This window comes from Coffea arabica, chromosome 2c, assembly GCF_036785885.1.
Source record: "Coffea arabica cultivar ET-39 chromosome 2c, Coffea Arabica ET-39 HiFi, whole genome shotgun sequence".
In the NCBI taxonomy this organism is placed as follows: Eukaryota; Viridiplantae; Streptophyta; class Magnoliopsida; order Gentianales; family Rubiaceae; genus Coffea; species Coffea arabica.
The window spans coordinates 63,466,622-63,485,925 of NC_092312.1; the positions used below are offsets into that span (position 1 = coordinate 63,466,622).

At 35.3% G+C, this 19,304-nt stretch overlaps 2 protein-coding genes and 1 non-coding gene across 3 annotated transcripts; 2 read left to right on the top strand and 1 right to left on the bottom strand.

The window, feature by feature from the left end:
* Positions 1–1,695: 1,695 nt before the first annotated feature.
* Positions 1,696–1,802, bottom strand: LOC113728348 (small nucleolar RNA R71). Its single transcript, XR_003458071.1, has one exon. It is a non-coding gene; the product is annotated as a small nucleolar RNA R71 (small nucleolar RNA).
* A 199-nt stretch (positions 1,803–2,001) lies between these two features.
* LOC140035734 (uncharacterized) lies at positions 2,002–9,403 on the top strand. The gene is made up of 4 exons (XM_072077087.1): positions 2,002–2,922; positions 3,823–5,391; positions 5,872–6,454; positions 8,193–9,403. Exons 1-4 carry the CDS (start codon positions 2,002–2,004, stop codon positions 9,401–9,403), a joined length of 4,284 nt encoding a protein of 1,427 aa, XP_071933188.1.
* Positions 9,404–17,239: 7,836 nt separating this feature from the next.
* LOC113727426 (uncharacterized) lies at positions 17,240–18,420 on the top strand. Its single transcript, XM_027251584.2, has one exon. It carries the CDS (start codon positions 17,445–17,447, stop codon positions 18,102–18,104), a length of 660 nt encoding a protein of 219 aa, XP_027107385.1. The 5' UTR covers positions 17,240–17,444; the 3' UTR covers positions 18,105–18,420.
* The last annotated feature ends 884 nt before the right edge of the window (positions 18,421–19,304 follow it).

The following is a 19,304-nucleotide window of genomic DNA, read 5'->3' on the forward strand; positions in this document are numbered from 1 at the left end:
AGAGCCTTTGAGTAGTCTTTATGCTGAGACATTGAGGGAGGTCTTAGAGCCATACGTAGCTTAGCTTCTTACAGAAAAACATATTCTCTCTAGCTAGGTACTTGCAAGGGGCAATTGAGGTTTCATCTTGTAATCATCTAAATTCAAGACAAAGGAGATTTTTTGGAAGGCTTCACCATATCTTGGCTAAGACTTTCTTTACTCTTTTTGTATTTGTAATTCATGATGATTTGCATTAATGAAGTTCTGAGTGTTTCATTATTCATGAGTAGCTAATTTCCTTAATCTAGGGAGTAGATGAAACTTATGGTCAAGTGATATGAAGTGATTGTGATTTATACTTGTTATATCTTGTATATATTAACCTATCTACTTGTGTATGTTGGATTACTTGTTGTTGTTTGATCACCAATAGCAGGTTTGTAGTTGTTTTTACTCATTGAGAAATGGTAAAAATAATGGAATGACATAAGTAGAGCTTGAGTAGTATATTCATGAGAATAGAAATACATTCAAGTGGATGAAATTTACATTTCCTGTGTGCACAAAACAGAATTAGTATTTACCAAGAGATTAGGGAAAACTAATCTGTTTTAACCCATTATTATCATGAGAATGTGATTTTGGTATTATTGGAAATGAATCCTTGGTTAAACAAGAGTAGTAACAAGTGTTAAATTCATTCGTTTTAGATCTTTTGTATTATATGTGGAATCTACATCCCTAGATCTTAATACTTAGTGAATTCTACTCCTATTGTGAATTGCATTTATCTAGTTAAGAATTTTTGTAGTTGAATTAAATTCTGAATTTTCTGCTCAAATTTATTGTGAGTCTAAATAATAGAGTAAATTAGTATCTAATAATTGTTCTAATTGCTCCTCGTGGGATCGACCCGATACATACCCAATACTACGCTTTTGGCCTGTATACTTGCAGAAAAAACGGGTATAATTCGGAATTAAACTTGCACTTATAGTAAACACCCGTCAAGTTTTTGGCGCCGTTGCCGGGGAGCGGCAATATTAGAGCCTAATCAACTCTATTAATTTAGACAGATTTATTTTTATTAGTTGATCTGACTATATTTAATCTTTTATTGTAATCAGTTTTTGACCATTGAAGTTGCATAATATCCCTTATTTCTGTTTGTAGTGTATGCACCGGGAGTCTCGAGAAGTCGCACCCTTCGATCCAGAAATTGAGAGGACACTACGTAGACAAAGGAGGCACACACAACAGCAAGAGGAACAAGAGATTTGGCAACCAATAGAGGAAATTTTGATAGAACTACCGTTTGAAGAAGAAATGGCCGAAAACGAAGCAAATAGGCGAGTTCTACGAGATTTTGCTCTACCGGGAACACAAGGATCTCAAACAAGCATAGCAAGGCCTTCGATAAATGCTAACAATTTTGAGATTAAACCATCACTTATCCAAATGGTTCAACAATCTCAATTTGGAGGTAATGCAGTAGAAGATCCTAATACACACTTAGCTACATTCTTGGAAATTTGTGATACAATTAAAATGAATGGAGTTAGTGATGATGCTATAAGGCTAAGATTGTTCCCATTTTCATTGAGAGATAAGGCCAAACTTTGGCTACACTCTCATGCTCCTAATACTTTCACCGGATGGGATGATTTATCAAGAGCATTCTTAAATAAGTATTTTCCACCAGGTAAGACTGCTAAGCTAAGAATGGATATCACTAGTTTTAGCCAAATGGAAGGTGAATCATTATATGAGGCATGGGAAAGGTTTAGAGATTTGCTTCGGAAATGTCCACATCATGGACTGCCGGAGTGGTTAATCATACAAACCTTCTATAATGGTTTAGTTTTTTCTACTAAAACTATAATCGATGCAGCTGCAGGTGGAGCTTTAATGGGTAAATCACCCCAAGAAGCTCATAATTTGATAGAAGAAATGGCAGCAAATAACTACCAATGGGCCAATGAGAGAGGTAATACAAGACGTCACGCAGGTATGATAGAAATGGACACTCTCAATATGCTGAGTGCTCAAATGAATAATGTGATGAAGTTGCTAAATAGACAAGGTGGAGTTAGTCCAAGTTCATCTAATGCACATGCAGCATGTTGTTCTATATGTGGAGGTGAACATGATACTAATGAATGTGTTGATTCTGAGCAGGTACAATTCGTCAATAATTACAATCGTAATGCTCAAAATAACCCCTACTCGAATACTTACAATCCGGGGTGGAGAAATCATCCAAACTTTGGATGGAAGGATCAAGGGAATCAACCAAGGCCAGCCAATCCACCGGGATTTCAATCAAGGCAACAACAAGCTGAAACTAAACCTGGTTGGGAAATGGCAGTGGAAAAACTCGCAAAAGTTACTTCAGACAGATTTGAGCGAGTAGAAGGAAGATTGGACCAACTCACTACAATGTACAGGAATGTAGAGGTCCAAATTGGTCAAATTGCTAGTTCTTTGAATAATCGTAATCAAGGAGAATTACCTAGCAAAACGGAGGTAAATCCTAAGGAGCATGTCAAAGCCATTACTCTTCGTAGTGGTAAGCAATTAGAAGATCCTCCAATGATGGAAGTTGAGAAAGATGAGAATGAAAAACAAGAAGAAAAGCAGAGGAACCAAGAGGCGATAGTGGAAGAAAATAGCCGGGAGAAATCAAGAGAAAATCAACCATCATCTTCCGCTACCATTCCAATACCTCCTGCGGTTCCATTTCCACAAAGATTAAAGCAAAATAAGTTTGATAAAGATTTTGAAAAATTTGTTAAACTTTTCAAACAATTGCACATTAACATTCCTTTTGCTGATGCTATTTTGCAGATTCCGTCTTATGCGAAATTTCTCAAGGAAATCATGACTAGAAAAAGAAAGTTGGAAGACTGCGAAACAATAGCATTAACGGAGGAATGTAGTGCAATTATTCAAAACAAGCTACCACCGAAGTTGAAGGATCCGGGGAGTTTTTCTATACCTTGCACCATAGGTAACGTTGATTTTTCTAAGGCATTGTGTGATCTTGGTGCTAGTGTATCATTAATACCTTTAACGGTGGCTAGACAATTGGGTTTGCATGAGGTTAAACGCACTAATATTACTTTGCAACTAGCGGATCGGTCTATTAGATATCCATTGGGAGTGTTGGAGAATGTATTGATAAAAGTTCAAAAATTTATCATTCCAGTGGATTTTGTGGTGTTAGATATGGAAGAAGATGTATCTATGCCAATTATTCTTGGTAGACCATTTTTAGCTACTGCAGGTACTATTATTGATGTTAAAAATGGCAAGTTGAAGTTTCAAGTAGGTGAAGAAGAGGTAGAGTTTAATTTGCATGAAATGGGAAAATACCCTTCTTTTACCGATCATGCTTATTCTATTGGCACAATTGATAAACTAACCCAAGAGATGAGTCAAGTCAACTTGGACTTAGATCCTCTTGAGTATTGTTTAATGAGTTTAGGTAAGCAAGAAGATGTTTGTGAAGAAATTGAAGAATTGGCCAAGTACTTGGATTTTCAAGCACCTTATAAAAGGGGAAATTTGTATGAAAGTCTTGGCCAAAGAAAAGGGTTTTCACAACCTTCAGAAATTGAACCTCCAAAGTTAGAGCTCAAGCCACTTCCGACTCATCTAAGGTATGAATTTCTTGGAGAAAATAAAACTTTACCTGTAATTGTTAGTGCTGACCTTGATGATGAGCAGTGTGCAAAATTGTTAAGAGTTCTAAGAAGGCGTAAGAAGGCAATTGGATGGACAATTTCAGACATTAAAGGTATAAGTCCTTCTATATGCATGCATCGCATTCTATTGGAGGACGGTTGCAAACCAGTGGTGGAAACACAAAGAAGACTCAATCCAAACATGAAAGAGGTGGTAAGAAATGAAATTCTTAAATGGCTTGACGCAGGTATAGTTTTTCCTATCTCCGATAGTGTTTGGATTAGTCCAATTCATGTGGTACCAAAGAAAGGTGGAATGACTACAATCGTGGGTAAAAATGATGAATTAATTCCATCTAGACTTGTGGTAGGGTGGAGAGTGTGTATTGATTATCGTAAGTTAAATACGGTAACAAGAAAAGATCACTTTCCCCTACCATTTCTTGATCAATTATTGGAGCGAATAGCTGGATATGAATTTTACTGTTTTCTTGATGGTTTTTCAGGATATAATCAAATAGCTATAGCTCCAGAGGATCAAGAGAAGACTACATTTACATGTCCTTATGGCACTTTTGCCTTTAGAAGAATGCCATTTGGTTTATGCAATGCTCCTGCAACTTTTCAACGATGCATGATGGCTATTTTTTCTGATTATATTGAGAAAATTATGGAGATATTTATGGATGATTTTTCTGTGTATGGTTCATCTTTTGACCATTGTCTTCATAATTTGGAATTGATTTTGCAGAGATGCGAGGAAACAAATCTTGTGCTGAATTGGGAGAAATGCCATTTTATGGTAAAAGAAGGAATTGTCTTAGGACACAAGATTTCCTCCAAGGGAATTGAGGTGGATCAAGCCAAAATAGAAGTTATCGAAAAATTGCCACCCCCAAGCAATGTCAAGGGGATAAGGAGTTTTTTAGGACATGCTGGCTTTTATAGACGTTTTATTAAAGATTTTTCTAAAATAGTAAAGCCATTATGTGACTTATTATGTAAAGATACCCCTTTTCAATTTGATGACAATTGTTTGGTTGCATTTGAAAGGTTGAAGAAGGAATTGATTACGGCCCCAATTATAACTTCGCCCGATTGGTCACTACCATTTGAATTGATGTGTGATGCAAGTGATTATGCGGTTGGAGCAGTTTTGGGACAAAAGAAGGAAGGACGGTTGCACGTCATTTACTATGCTAGCAAGTTGCTAAATGAGGCACAACTCAATTATGCAACTACAGAAAAAGAGCTATTGGCAGTGATATTTGCTTTGGATAAATTTAGATCTTATTTAGTAGGATCTAAAGTTATTATATATACGGACCATGCAGCTCTTAAATATTTGTTACATAAAAAAGATGCAAAACCAAGACTAATTCGGTGGATTCTTTTATTGCAGGAATTTGATGTGGAGATAAAAGACAAAAAGGGAACGGAGAATCTAGTAGCGGATCATCTATCACGCCTAGAATATATTCCAATCAAGGATCAAGTTCCTATTCAAGAGAATTTCCCGGATGAGTTTGTCCTAGCAATTATCAATTCTCCATGGTATGCTGATATTGCTAATTTTTTGGTAAGTGGAGAGATTCCAAGGGGAATTAATTACCATCAAAAGAAGAAATTCTTACATGATGTCAAAAGTTACTTTTGGGAGGAACCATTGCTGTATAAGCATTGTGCCGATGGTATGGTACGTAGATGTATTCCCGAAAATGAGGTACATAATATTTTATATCATTGTCATAACCTTGAAACAGGTGGTCATTTTAGCACTTCAAAAACTGTGGCAAAGGTATGGCAATCAGGGTTTTATTGGCCAACTATGTACCGAGATGTTCGGGAATATGTTAAAAGTTGTGATGCATGCCAAAGAACTGGAAATATATCTCGAAAGAATGAAATGCCCCTAACTACCTTCTTAGAAGTTGAATTATTTGATATATGGGGTATAGACTTTATGGGACCATTTCCTAGTTCTTTTAATAATAAGTACATCTTAGTAGCAGTGGATTATGTTTCTAAATGGGTAGAAGCAATCGCTTCACCTACTAATGACTCTAAGATTGTACTTAGATTCCTTAAAAAGAATATTTTCAGTAGATTTGGTATACCTAAGGCCATAATAAGTGATGAAGGAAAACATTTTTGTAACAAACAACTGGATTCCTTATTGTTTAAATATGGCTGTAGGCACAAGACATCACTCCCGTACCATCCTCAAGCCAATGGACAAGCGGAGCTAGCTAATCGTGAGATAAAGCTCATTTTGGAAAAAACTGTGAATAAATCACGCAAGGATTGGGCTACAAAGCTAGATGGCACACTATGGGCTTACCGAACGGCATTTAAGACTCCTTTAGGGATGTCGCCGTATCGTTTAGTCTATGGAAAATCTTGTCACTTACCTGTAGAGATTGAACATAAAGCTTATTGGGCTATTAAAGCAATTAATATGGATTTTAATCTTGCAGGTGGAAGGAGATTACTTGAGCTGAGTGAATTGGAGGAACACCGGTTACATGCATACGAAAATGCCAAAATTTATAAAGAAAAGATCAAATATTGGCATGACAAGCACATTATTCCTAAACAATTTCAGGTAGGGCAAAAAGTGCTTTTATTCAATTCACGCCTGAAGTTATTTCCAGGAAAATTGAAATCAAGGTGGTCTGGACCATTTGAAGTCACTCAAGTATTTCCCTATGGAGCGGTTGAAGTGGCAAATTCAAGAAATGAAAGGTTTAAGGTCAATGGACAACGATTAAAACCCTACTTGGCAGGTGAAATCGTACCCAAGGGGCTTATATGTCTTTTGGGTGAACCCTCTTCAATTTAAGAACCCTAATATGTGAGTCGAGCAAACGACTATAAACAAAAGCGCTAATTGGGAGGCAACCCAATGTTTATGTTATTTGTGTTAATTTTTTTGTGATTTTTAGACTTAAATAAGTGTTTTAGTTAATTTGTTGTTTTTGTGTTATAGGGTTGGCAAATGGAAGCAAGAATGACCATTTGAGGTGAAAAGGGCAAACTTTGATCAAGCAACTCAACCCCTCGATTTGTGTTAAAGGTGTTTTTGATTCATTATAAAGGGGTAAAATGCATGTTGTTATCATTTTACATGTGCGCACATTGATAAGATTTGGAAACAAATGATCCATGATGCATTTTGAGTGATTGGGGTACCAATGGTAATTTTTCAAAGTTCATTTTCTGCAAAAAAATTGCAGAAGAAAACGCACCAAGCATGAAAACGCGCTTATGAATCGCGTTTTCATCAAAGCGCGTTTCAAATTCTGCAACGAGACTGAAGAAAACGCGCTTAAAAAACGCGACACCAAGTCGCGTTTATCAGCTAAATCGCGTTTTCAAGCCTGGATCATAATCCAAAAACGCGACTTCAAATACGCGACTAAAAGTCGCGTTTTATAACACAGCCGCGTTTTGTATCCTGCAAGATTTGTACATAAAACGCGACTTTAGAAACGCGAGTTGAAGGCGCGTTTCTAGTCGCGTTTTCTGTGTCCCTATATAGGCTTCAGAAACGCGATTTCAGCTTCATTTCTGCCTCTGTTCTTAATTTTCCAGGCGCGTTTTTCTTTTTCTCTTCTACCCAACTCACAAATCTTCCATTTTGTTGCATAATCTTGCTAGAAAACATCCACCCAACACCTTTTGAGCTTCATACAACCTTTTTAACTGATTAAAATCAAGAAAAAAACCTCAAATTCAGTTTTTGAAGGATTGAAGGTTAGGGTTCTTCAACTCTAATTTCTTCAATTGGAGGTCAATTGGAGGTTGTTTCATAGGGCTTTTTGCATTTTTAGCATCACCAAACATCCTTCTACGTGATTGAGGTAAGTTTCTTCATCGAATCTTTTGATTTTTGAAAGTCATATTTTTTATCCTGAGCTATCTGACATCTTTTAATGTCGACAATTTGATGATGTATTTGACTGTTTTTGAATTTATTCATGCTCATTGAGATTGTTTAAGTATGTTTATGAGTTTAAATGTAGCAATTTGTTGGTCATTATTGCTTTATAAATTCATAATTGCTATATTTGAAGGAAATTGACAAATGAAGTTAGGATGTTTTTGAGCCATTGGTGATGTTTAATTATGGTTAAGAATGGCTAGTTGGTGATGTTTGAGCATGTGCATTGTGTATAGTGAATAATTTGGTTGATTTGGTGAGTTAATTGGTTTAATTTTTGCTTAAACATGATTATAGCTATAAGTATATTTTTATTGTTAAGTTTAAATAGTTATAATCATAATTGTTGTTAATTTCACTGATTGGGTTATAATTATTCAATATCTTGTTTCAATTGGTGATTTTGAGAAATTTTTGGCATAAATTATGGCTTCTTCTTGATCCGGTCTTTTACATTAGTTATTGACGAATTGTCACTTGTAAGGACACATTAGAGATTATTTGGATCATTTTAGGATATTCATTGCCAAATTGTGCATTGTGTCTAAATACATGTGGTTAATTGCAACATTTTCTTTTAGGTACTATGCCAAGGGGAAGAAGAACGGTACTTTCATCCTCTAGTAGTGAGGAGAGGGAGGTTAATGAGGAGATGGAGGTGACTGAGGAGGAGAATTCACCTTCTCCTCCACCAGTTAACCGACAGCCTGGTGAGGGCACCTCCCGTGGAGCGGGTAGATCGGTATTTGACGGTGCTAGGTTCAATAGTCGCAGGAATCAAGAATGGCATGAGGAGCATGCTAACTTGGAGTTCCTATTTGAGATGCATGTCAACCCAACAGTTGAGATGATGTATAACATCTCAGAAGCTTTTGCTCAGTTGGGATGGGCGCCGATTCTCACCCTACCAAACCATTACTACCCCGACTTGGTGCGCGAGTTTTACGCTAACATTGAGAGTAAGGCGCGTCATAGTGGAGAAATGGTTGAGTCCTGGGTACGTGGAAGAAGAATCAACTTGTCATGTCAAGATTTGGCCGCTATTTTGGGGTGTATGGATGACGGCCGTCCAGTAGATTTGAAGAAGGAGTTTGTTCCCCCGAATAGGAGGTGGGATCCCTCGCTGGCCATGGCCAGGTTTGGTCTTGAGTACCAACCTTTTCGCTCTACAAGGAAGGAGACCATTTTGGCGAATGTCTTCGAACCTCGTCATCGGCTTATTATTTACATGATGGCTCACAATGTCATCCCAAAGAAGACGGGGCATACGGAGGTTCGCAAGAGCGATATTTACTTCCTTGATTACATGTTCCACAACCGAACTTCCCCGTATGCTCGAATTTCATTGCCGAACATCATCATCAGCCACATTAGGTCTACGGCGAGGCGTAAGACAACTTCCTTCAAACTTTCATTTCCTCGTCTACTGACTTTAATCTTCCCTCGTTTTGAGGTTCGCTTGGAAGGCATGAGGCGGGAGAATGTTCCTCCACGAGCTGAAATGACTCTTACTACTCTCTGTCGGCTTGGTATTGGCACGGGGAACGTTCCACGCCCTGTTCAGGAGCGGCGACAGAAGGCTAGACATGGTCGCGATGAAGCTGGAACATCTACTTCAGCACCACCTCTTCCTCCGCCCCAAACCAATTGGCAGCGGCTTTTCGGTCGCTTGGACGACATCGACCATCATTTAGCCCGACTGGATACTCGCCTGGACCACATTGAACATCATCTAGGCTTACATCCACCTCCTGTCGATGATGATGAAGATGACGATGAAGAGGATGATTGAGGCTGCACGTTGGCTGGCTTTTCTTTTGTTTGCTTGTTTGCATGTTATTTTTATCTTTTGTTTGAAAAATGTTAACTTACATTCCTTATTTTGAATATTGGAACTTGTGGCAGTAACTAGTAGGTCGTTGACTGTAGATGGTTGAGCGGTCGATGACTCATGCTACAGCCATATCACTTGGGGAGTCACTTGTTCCTTTCTTTTGTTTCTTTTCTTTTCTTTCCCTACACATTGAGGACAATGTGTATTCTAAGTGTGGGGGAAGAAATGTGTGGTACTTGTGATTTTAGTTGTGTTAGATATAATTCTTGTGCTTAAATTGTGTTTCTTGTGGTTGCTGGCAGGGAGTTTAGTCCACTTTTAAGGGGAGACTCTGTCAAAATTTTTCCAAAACCTTACACATATATATATGTTATTAACCATAATAAATAAATAAAATTTTGTCACTTATCCTTTTAAAATAAGTATATGTGGTTTTGAAATTTCTTTTCTCATGAAATTTGGAAATGATTTTTATGTGATTATAATTTTTACATCTATAGGAAAGTATATCTAGTAAAGTGGAGAAAATTATGCCTACATTTTGCATATTTGATGAAAATGCTTCTTTTTATCTGATTTTATAAGATAAGATATTAATATGGTCAATAAGTGTCATACTTTTCTCATGATTATTTTTAGAGGGAATTTTATTATATATATATTAAAAAAAAAAAGGGGGTTTATTCTACTCCAATGATTTTTGTACTTAGTAACCGGGAGTCTTCATTTACAAATGTCGATTTTCGCGTAAAACGGTACTTAAATTAAGAGTATGAAAAGTAACTTGAGTATGTGAAATGTTGAGTAACCGGGGATCTTCGTCTAAAAATGTTGATCTTCGCGTCAAAAGGCATTTTTCACAACTTAAGTAATATTTAACCCTTAAAATATATACAAAAAAAAAAGAAAAAAAAAGAGATGAGTAAGTAAAATAAATCCCTCTTTGAAAGAAAAATAAGAAATTGATCATGAGATTAGTTAGCATCTTTATTGACTATAGGAGTTGCTTGCTTGCGAAATTGGATAAAAATAAGAAATTGAGTTGAATTGATAAAAATTATGGTATATTTAGCTCCTCTTTGCTTGATATGATGAGTACTTGAGGTTAATTAAAAGATCACATAAGGGTTATTTACCTTGATTTAAGGAAACGGAGTTGAAATACTACATATGTTTATTTTCAAATTTTTGGATCATTGATGGTTGGAATTTTATATTGCTTGAGGACAAGCAATGATTCAAGTGTGGGGGTATTTGATAAGAGTTTATTTTACGTATTTTTAAGTGCATTTTATTAGTTAATTTTGAGTTGATTATCTAGTTTTATAAATAAAATAAAGAGGTTTTTGGTAAAATTATATATTTTTGGTAAAAGTGGATAATATTGCATTTTTAGTGATTTTAATGATAAAAACTTCATTTTTATGCAGGAATGATGATTCAATCACCAAAGGATGTCAAATGAGATGAAAAATAGAAAGTTGGTGATGAATTCAAGTGGTAACAAGAAGAATGAAGTGAAAAACGTTCAAGTGAGGAAATGCAAGACAAATCAGTTTTGACACTCTTCAGTATTTTGATCATATCTGGAACTACACTTATCGGATTAAGGTGATCTTTATACCATTTTAAAGCTAAGAAAGAGACCTACAATTCGTATGAAGACATCGAAATCTAATTCTGCCATTTTCATGGACAAAAAGTCGGAATACAGAAGCTGCACTCTGTGGTCGAAACTGGAAACAGAGGTTTGACCAGGTGATAGTATTTCGACCATATCTCAGGCTGCACAACTCCGATCTGGATGATTTTTAGAGCATTGGAAAGCTAACTCAAAGGGTTACAACTTTGGTGTTTTGGACAAAAGCCAGTTCGGCATTTATGATAGAGAAAATCGCAGATGAAGTAAGGCCAAAGTGAATACGCGAGTACACAAAACGTGACTTGTAACCGCGTTTTGTGTAGGCGCGTTTTCTGGCCGTAATTCTGCAATTTGCTCAGTCAATTCTCTTATGTTCAAACTACTTTCCAGCTACAATCTGCAAGAAAATTCGGTGCACATGCCTCAGAAGACAAAAGGGCAGTAAAGATGGCTTATTTTCAAGTCAAAAATATCGGTTTTTGACTATGCTAACAAAGTGCAGATTTGGGAATCAAAGGATATTTTTGACTTGGAAAAATAGAGCCTTTGAGTAGTCTTTATGCTGAGACATTGAGGGAGGTCTTAGAGCCATACGTAGCTTAGCTTCTTACAGAAAAACATATTCTCTCTAGCTAGGTACTTGCAAGGGGCAATTGAGGTTTCATCTTGTAATCATCTAAGTTCAAGACAAAGGAGATTTTTTGGAAGGCTTCACCATATCTTGGCTAAGACTTTCTTTACTCTTTTTGTATTTGTAATTCATGATGATTTGCATTAATGAAGTTCTGAGTGTTTCATTATTCATGAGTAGCTAATTTCCTTAATCTAGGGAGTAGATGAAACTTATGGTCAAGTGATATGAAGTGATTGTGATTTATATTTGTTATATCTTGTATATATTAACCTATCTACTTGTGTATGTTGGATTACTTGTTGTTGTTTGATCACCAATAGCAGGTTTGTAGTTGTTTTTACTCATTGAGAAATGGTAAAAATAATGGAATGATATAAGTAGAGCTTGAGTAGTATATTCATGAGAATAGAAATACATTCAAGTGGATGAAATTTACATTTCCTGTGTGCACAAAACAGAATTAGTATTTACCAAGAGATTAGGGAAAACTAATCTGTTTAACCCATTATTATCATGAGAATGTGATTTTGGTATTATTGGAAATGAATCCTTGGTTAAACAAGAGTAGTAACAAGTGTTAAATTCATTCGTTTTAGATCTTTTGTATTATATGTGGAATCTACATCCCTAGATCTTAATACTTAGTGAATTCTACTCCTATTGTGAATTGCATTTATCTAGTTAAGAATTTTTGTAGTTGAATTAAATTCTGAATTTTCTGCTCAAATTTATTGTGAGTCTAAATAATAGAGTAAATTAGTATCTAATAATTGTTCTAATTGCTCCTCGTGGGATCGACCCGATACATACCCAATACTACGCTTTTGGCCTGTATACTTGCAGAAAAAACGGGTATAATTCGGAATTAAACTTGCACTTATAGTAAACACCCGTCAATAACAGCAACCTATCAATTGATGACCAATATTCACCATTTGTTATGGTTTTCTTACATGGAAAAAAATCTAGAGGTAGTTGGGCATGTTTCACATAATCATCTAAGATGTTCTCTTTTTTTTTGTCTTTCTCTCTCTAAACGGAAATAACTCCCAAGTCCCACATAAAGATTTATATGGGTGAATAAGTAGCGAATTACATGTTTTGAAGAGAAAAAAAATTTACCTTGATGGTGTATATGAAATGAATCCAAATACATAAGAATTTACAAACCTCTAACTAGCAAGAGTAGACTGATGAACTTTTATCAGTAGCATCACTAGATAACGAATCAATTAGTACATTTATTTCGTGAGTAAAATAATTTTGGACGACAAAATTTTAGTGCAATCACTATACCACATAGCGGTGGCAAAATAAGCGGGATGGGTAGGATTTGTTTGGGTTTGAGATAAGACCGAGTAATATGAATTTAGCCCCAACCTTATCCATATGTGCTTTGAAACTAATTTAGACAGGATCACTTTGAGATGGGTTTAGATTGATCTCGCTTAATACCCAAGTCTATTCCCTGTATTCTTTTTTCCTTTAAAACTTTTTATTTTTTATATAACTTTAATATTTTTTATTTATTAGATTTCTTTTTGTCTTATTGTGAATTTATATTTTCCTGAATTCTTTTTTCCCTCAAAATTTCGTTTATTTATTTTCTATGTATAGATTTTTTTAATCTTTGATTTCCAATGTTGCTAAATTTTAGTTGAAGAAAAAATAAGTCCAAAACTTAAAAGGACTTGTATTTATGAGTATAAAGAAATGGCAGTTGAAACTATGGGCCATCATAAAACTACCAAAATTGGACAAAGTATTTTCTAATAAGATTATCGACTAATGACTTCCATATTACTCCCAATATTCATTTTGATCATTATTCTACTAAAACATGAGTTCAAAACCATTTACAAGCCTAAAAGGGCCCCCCCACCAGCCTTGTTTAGGCGTTCTTTGGCCAAATCGCACAACCATTGAATTCTCGTTTCAAAACAAGAAGCTGCTTTTGACATTTTTTAAAAAGCACTCTAAATCGAGACTAGCGGAAAAATTTTATGAAAAAAAGGTGAAAAGTTAAAAAAAAACTAATTTCTTAGGAACAAAAGAGTTCAGGAAATTAGATGGGGGTTTTACATATAATTACAAGGAGAAAACTGAAGGATCTAGTTGGAAGAATAAAAATGGTTCACTTGAGTCATTAAAAGATATACAACAATTGATGGGATAAATTTTTGGTGAGAACTTTAGGTCCCAATGGGTACCCAAGTATTTCCCAAATATTCCCAACAATTGATGGGTATAAATGGAATTAGTCCAATTTCAATCCCAACCTCAAAATTAAAATACTCATCCCATCCAAAGTCTCTTTGGACAAAGGTAGCCCATTAAGACTTGGGACAAATTGCCATCTGTAATACCACATTAGCTCATTACTATAAACATTTGTTTCCTGCATCAAGGATTAGGGCTCCTTTTGAATCATGTCATTTAGTGTGGTATCCACGTTTTATATCAAGAATTCCTGTCTTGCTCATACCAATTAACATTTATAATTTATCATGTATTGGCTTCTTTCTTTCTTTTTTTTAGGTGGGAGATCTTGAATTCAAAATTTTTTATTTACAATCGCTCTCAACTTACCATCCTATCTATTTCTCCCTCGATCATATCGACTTCTTTGTTAACGGGTTAAAGGAACATGATTTTTTTGACCAGTTTAATTTCTTGCATCACACATTTTGCATCTGACCTGCTTAACTCAATTGCCCCATGAGGATTTTTTTTTCCCAGTTTAGCTCAATTAATCTACTAATTATCTAATTTCTCAACCATAAGAAAAGAAGCATCAAGTTGGAAAACTCTTGGGAATAAACAATAAAGATTGTAGATAAGATGTAGTACTGTTATTTGGCTGAGGCTAAGGGCCAATTGATCAGAATATTGTTAAATCCCAAAAAATTTGGTCAAATATGGCTAATTGGATGGGTGGTATGAAAATATGCCCTCCGTGCCAAGAGAAATTTTCTTTAAAAATGTAATTGGCCGTCACACCATATTGGCCTGACGCCTGCTCATTTTTTTTTTTAAAAAAAATTTTGCAAGCGTCCCACCATTTAGGCGCGACGGGCAAACATTTGCCAAAAAAGTTTGATCAGAATATCTGCAGCCTTTGACCGTCGTTCCAAGTGGTTTTGCTGATAGCTTTTTTCATGCTTTGTTAGGGAATATTGTTAAATCCCAAAAAATTTGGTGAAATATGGTAAAGGCAAGAAAACCAGGATCCATTGATATTATTTTGTCTTCGACAATGTTTTATATCTCATCCATTTAATGCACTCCACACAATCTTGACATTTAATTTAATTTAGTTGTCTACTTTTTTTGTTTAATCCAATCACTTTCAATTTGAATAACATTAAATATTTTCAAAATAGAGAAGTGCAAGTTATTTTATTAAACCCTATAATTGGATGGAAGGGTGCCTATAGGGTAATACCTACAAAACAAAGAAGTACTAGTTATTTTACAGCTATTTTAATTGATTAAATATTTAAACTAATTATCGTATACCAAATAATGACACACAAACAATTCTTCATTTCTACAAATATGTTATTAATCTTTTTATACATTGCATTTTATATAAAAATTTAAATTTATAAATCGCAATTCGTGTTGTAATTTTTCATTTTTTGACACAATTACGGTTCCTTTAACATTCTATGTGAATTATAGATAACAAAGTTAAAATTAACAAATCATAATAATATTAAACAATACTTCCATCCATTACGCCATCACTTAAACTTAAATCATATTATTAAATCATTTTCTAAATTTAACAAATCATAATAACTTAAGCATATTATATAAGTTAAGCATGTTATATAACTTAAGTTTGCTAAAATGGTAAAACCTAATTCTTGAAAAAAAAAACCCTAAATCCTTTAACAAACGGATCAAATTTTTAAAACCTAACATCCTTTAAAATGCTACGCGAAACCAGTGTTTACTTTTAAAATTTTGTCGGACTGTCTGTATTGTTTTTAAAAATTTTGATTTTAAATAATTTATAAAAAAAAATTCTAAATTGTCAGGCCATCGCTCCTACATGGTACGATGGCCGAAAGATTTAAAAAAAAAAAAAAACATTTCTGGATCTCCTGGCCATCGCTCCTACATGGCGCGACGGCCTGAAAGATTTTTGTAAAAAAAATTCTAAATTCTCTGACCGTCGATCCTACATGGCGCGACGTCCAAAAAGATTTAAAAAAAATTCTGAATTCTCTGGCCGTCGATCCCAGAAAGATTTTTTTAAAAAATTGCCCGTCACGCCTACTCGGCATGATGGGCATTTATTGATACCAATCAGCCAAGCCACCATATTTGATCGACTTTTTTTGGGATTTAACAAATTCTGATCAATTGGCCGAGGCTTAGAGGGTCTAAGCTCTAGTCCCCATTCCCTAGTTTGGTTTCTTAAATCCAATTGCTCCCCTGCTAGCCAAAAAAGTGTGGTACTGTTATCTCAGCAAAGATTGAATACAGGCCAAATCCAAGTACACAAAAGTTGGATGTGGTTACATGTATCCAACATAAGAGTAGTTTTTGCCATGAAAACAGCTATCCAATATTCTTTTCATGGCCGTCCTCAGTCCGCATTGAGACTATCATTAAAATACAGTGTATCGTTGCATGACGAAGCTTCTTAAATAAGGTTTATTTCGTAAAAGATCTTTCTTCACTCTTTAGCTTTACTTTCTCATTTGCTTTACTTTTGTGTGCATAAAACTAATTATTCATCTCATCCCATTATTCCTCCTAGGGGCACAACTGCAGGGAGGAGTAATTAACCATTTGCTTTCCTTACTTTTTTTTTTTAGTACTTTATGCGGCTAACCTAAACTTGTATGTCTTACTTATTAGTACTTTATAGTCCTCATGCCCCTCACTAAGTTAGCTTTTTCTCGTAAATTTTTCTGAACCAAAGGTATAATAATACTAAAAGGAAGGGGGAAGCATCTTGCTTTTCCATCTTTATTTACTTTTCTTGCAGTGTTTCCCTCTAGGCTTTCACTTTTGGGAATTCACCCTCCAATAAAGCATCTAAAACTAATGGCACTGTTAATTAAATTGCTTATGTAAACTCCTCTTTGATTTTTCAATTTATGCACATCTAAAACCATATATACAGTTATGAATAAAAAAGATAATAGTTGCATCACAAACACTGTGGTTTTTAAAATTAGAGACACAATCTAAACGTCTGAGATTTATTAAAATCAAAATTATGAGCACAATCGAAACACATGAAATTTATACTAGAACACTGTGAATGATATGTATGTGTCTGTAATTCTCAGAGTTACCATGTCTATAACTGTGATATTTTCCTAAAGAGAGAAAAGAGTTGGAAGCAAGCTTGAAGGTTCATCCCATGGTAGTGGGTAAAGGGTGGGCAGGCCTTTTGCTTTTAACCTTTCTTGGTGCCCATGCAACTTTCCATTGTTGCACTTACTTATAGAGTCATCAATTATCATCTAGCCAGCTAACTCTCCATCACCGTTCACAAATTTTTTTGATGGAGACACCCTTCAGTAATCACATCAAACATCATTTCTAGATTTGTTATAATCAATTGCTACCTCCGTTCATTTGATATTGACACTGGCTTTTTATTAGATCTTGAAGGTGGATTGATACGATTTTTGGGAAGTACTGACCCCATTCACATCAGATCAGCTTTGTAAGTAATAAATCTATCTACATACAGGATGAAGAACACTGTGGCCAGTGCTAGTGCTAGTGCTACCGCCGTTGTAAAACAAATTGTGTCCCTCTTACGCTCTATGGCTAGAGCCAAATCAGTGGCCATCAAAAGCAAAACTGATGCTATAAGAGCTCGACTTGAAGTTTTCTCGCTGTTGAGAAACAAAAAGCTTTCTTTGGTTGCAGTCTCTCGCAAGATCCATTCATTACTACCAGGAGGAGGACACCAAGAGAAGATCAAAACTGACGAGGACTGGGCCACAAGCAACCTTCGATTACAATGTTGTTCGAGTTCATCAAGTCATCAACTACAGCTGCAGGTTCCCAAGGACGATGAGGTTTTGGACAGCTGCTCCATTAATCCTTACTACAATCAACCAGATTATCATGATGAGGATCCATATCCTGACCTTACTCATTCGTTGTTCGATGAGGCGGATGCTTATGATAATGAGCTAGACCAGCTGGTCCTCAAGGGAGATCCAAATGCTTCTGTCATAGATCTGGTCAAAAACTCGAAAGAGCACTGCGGGGAGAATTTCAGCCTGGAAGCCGAGATTGATCACGTTGCTGACTTGTATATCATGAAGTTCCACAAAAATATGCGAATGCAAAAGCTCGAGTCTTTCAAGAGGTATCAAGAAATGCTGGAGAGAAGTGTCTAATTTCTAACTTTACTTTTTCTTAACCAACATTTTGGTAACTTCCTTGCCTCTGCATGACTCCACCGAGTTCGATTTTATGCATCTCAGGGAGCTCCAAAATTTGCGTTCCCCTTGTTGATCAACTTGTGCCTTCGGTCTTCCTTGTTTTATATATCAATTGTATTCACTAATCAAAGGGACTATCAACTATCAAGAACACTCAATTTTTAGTTACGAGCGTGACCAATGATCCAATTTGAGTACCTTTACTAGACCTCAACAGAAAACTGAAGAATACAGCAGCAAGTGATTGAGAAACATGAATTTCATTGGTTAATTTCTCTTCTTTTTTTTTTTTTAATTTTATGTGTTTCGTATGGGAGTGTCATATAGCATATCCTACTATGATGAAATTTCACCAAATGTGATTTCTATTTTTAAATAATATTTCAATTTTCATCCCACTATTCATGGGCGATTGGTTGTAATGTTATTCAGTTACGATTCGTAAGTATTTATTCTTTTTGAATCATACAAAAAAAAACAAAGAAACCTTAGTAGAGGCACATCAACCTCAGGCGTTGCCTGCATGAGCATCTTAACATCTTTAGTCACCTTAATTTCTATCCATAGGCCACTTCAAATTACCATTAGAAATACATTTAGTAACCTGCTCAGACATAGTACAACCAAATCATTTCAGCAAATCCTCAGCTTAAAATACAAATCAGAAATCAGAAATCAGAAATTAATCAAGTGACCATTCCCAGTGGCTGTCTTGGTAAGAGGTTGAAGTAATATGATGGTGTGAGTTTGAGAACCTCTTTTCACACCAAAAAGCAATCAGAAAGAAGCCAATTCATTGCTGAAGTACATTATTTCTATGACACTGTGTCGTTTCCTAGAATAGTCAACTAATCAGCAATGTTTTAAAACCTAGACTGTTAATTGATCCGGTAAAATGATCGGATCGAGGTTCAACTATGCACAGAATAAGATAACCCATACATATCATCTGATAAAAAATTAAATATTTCCAAACACAACTTTTTAAAATTGTAAAGTCAAACAAATAAATTCATAACAATTGTATCTACTAGAAAAAAAAATCTTAAATCCTATCATAAAACACCACCATATTTTGAAATTAAACAAAAGTCATTGAAACTTCTAAAATTAAATAAAATCCAATAGAACTATAAATGCTAAAACTACAACTAA

Bases quoted from the DNA above. Each gene is read 5' to 3' on its own strand.
- LOC140035734 (XM_072077087.1), top strand. From the start codon at position 2,002: ATGGACACTCTCAATATGCTGAGTGCTCAAATGAATAATGTGATGAAG. The intron at 5,392-5,871 runs GTACATAATATT...TGTAGGCACAAG, and splicing joins GATGTATTCCCGAAAATGAG to ACATCACTCCCGTACCATCC. The intron at 6,455-8,192 runs GTGAAATCGTAC...ATTTTCTTTTAG, and splicing joins ATTAAAACCCTACTTGGCAG to GTACTATGCCAAGGGGAAGA.
- LOC113727426 (XM_027251584.2), top strand. From the start codon at position 17,445: ATGAAGAACACTGTGGCCAGTGCTAGTGCTAGTGCTACCGCCGTTGTA.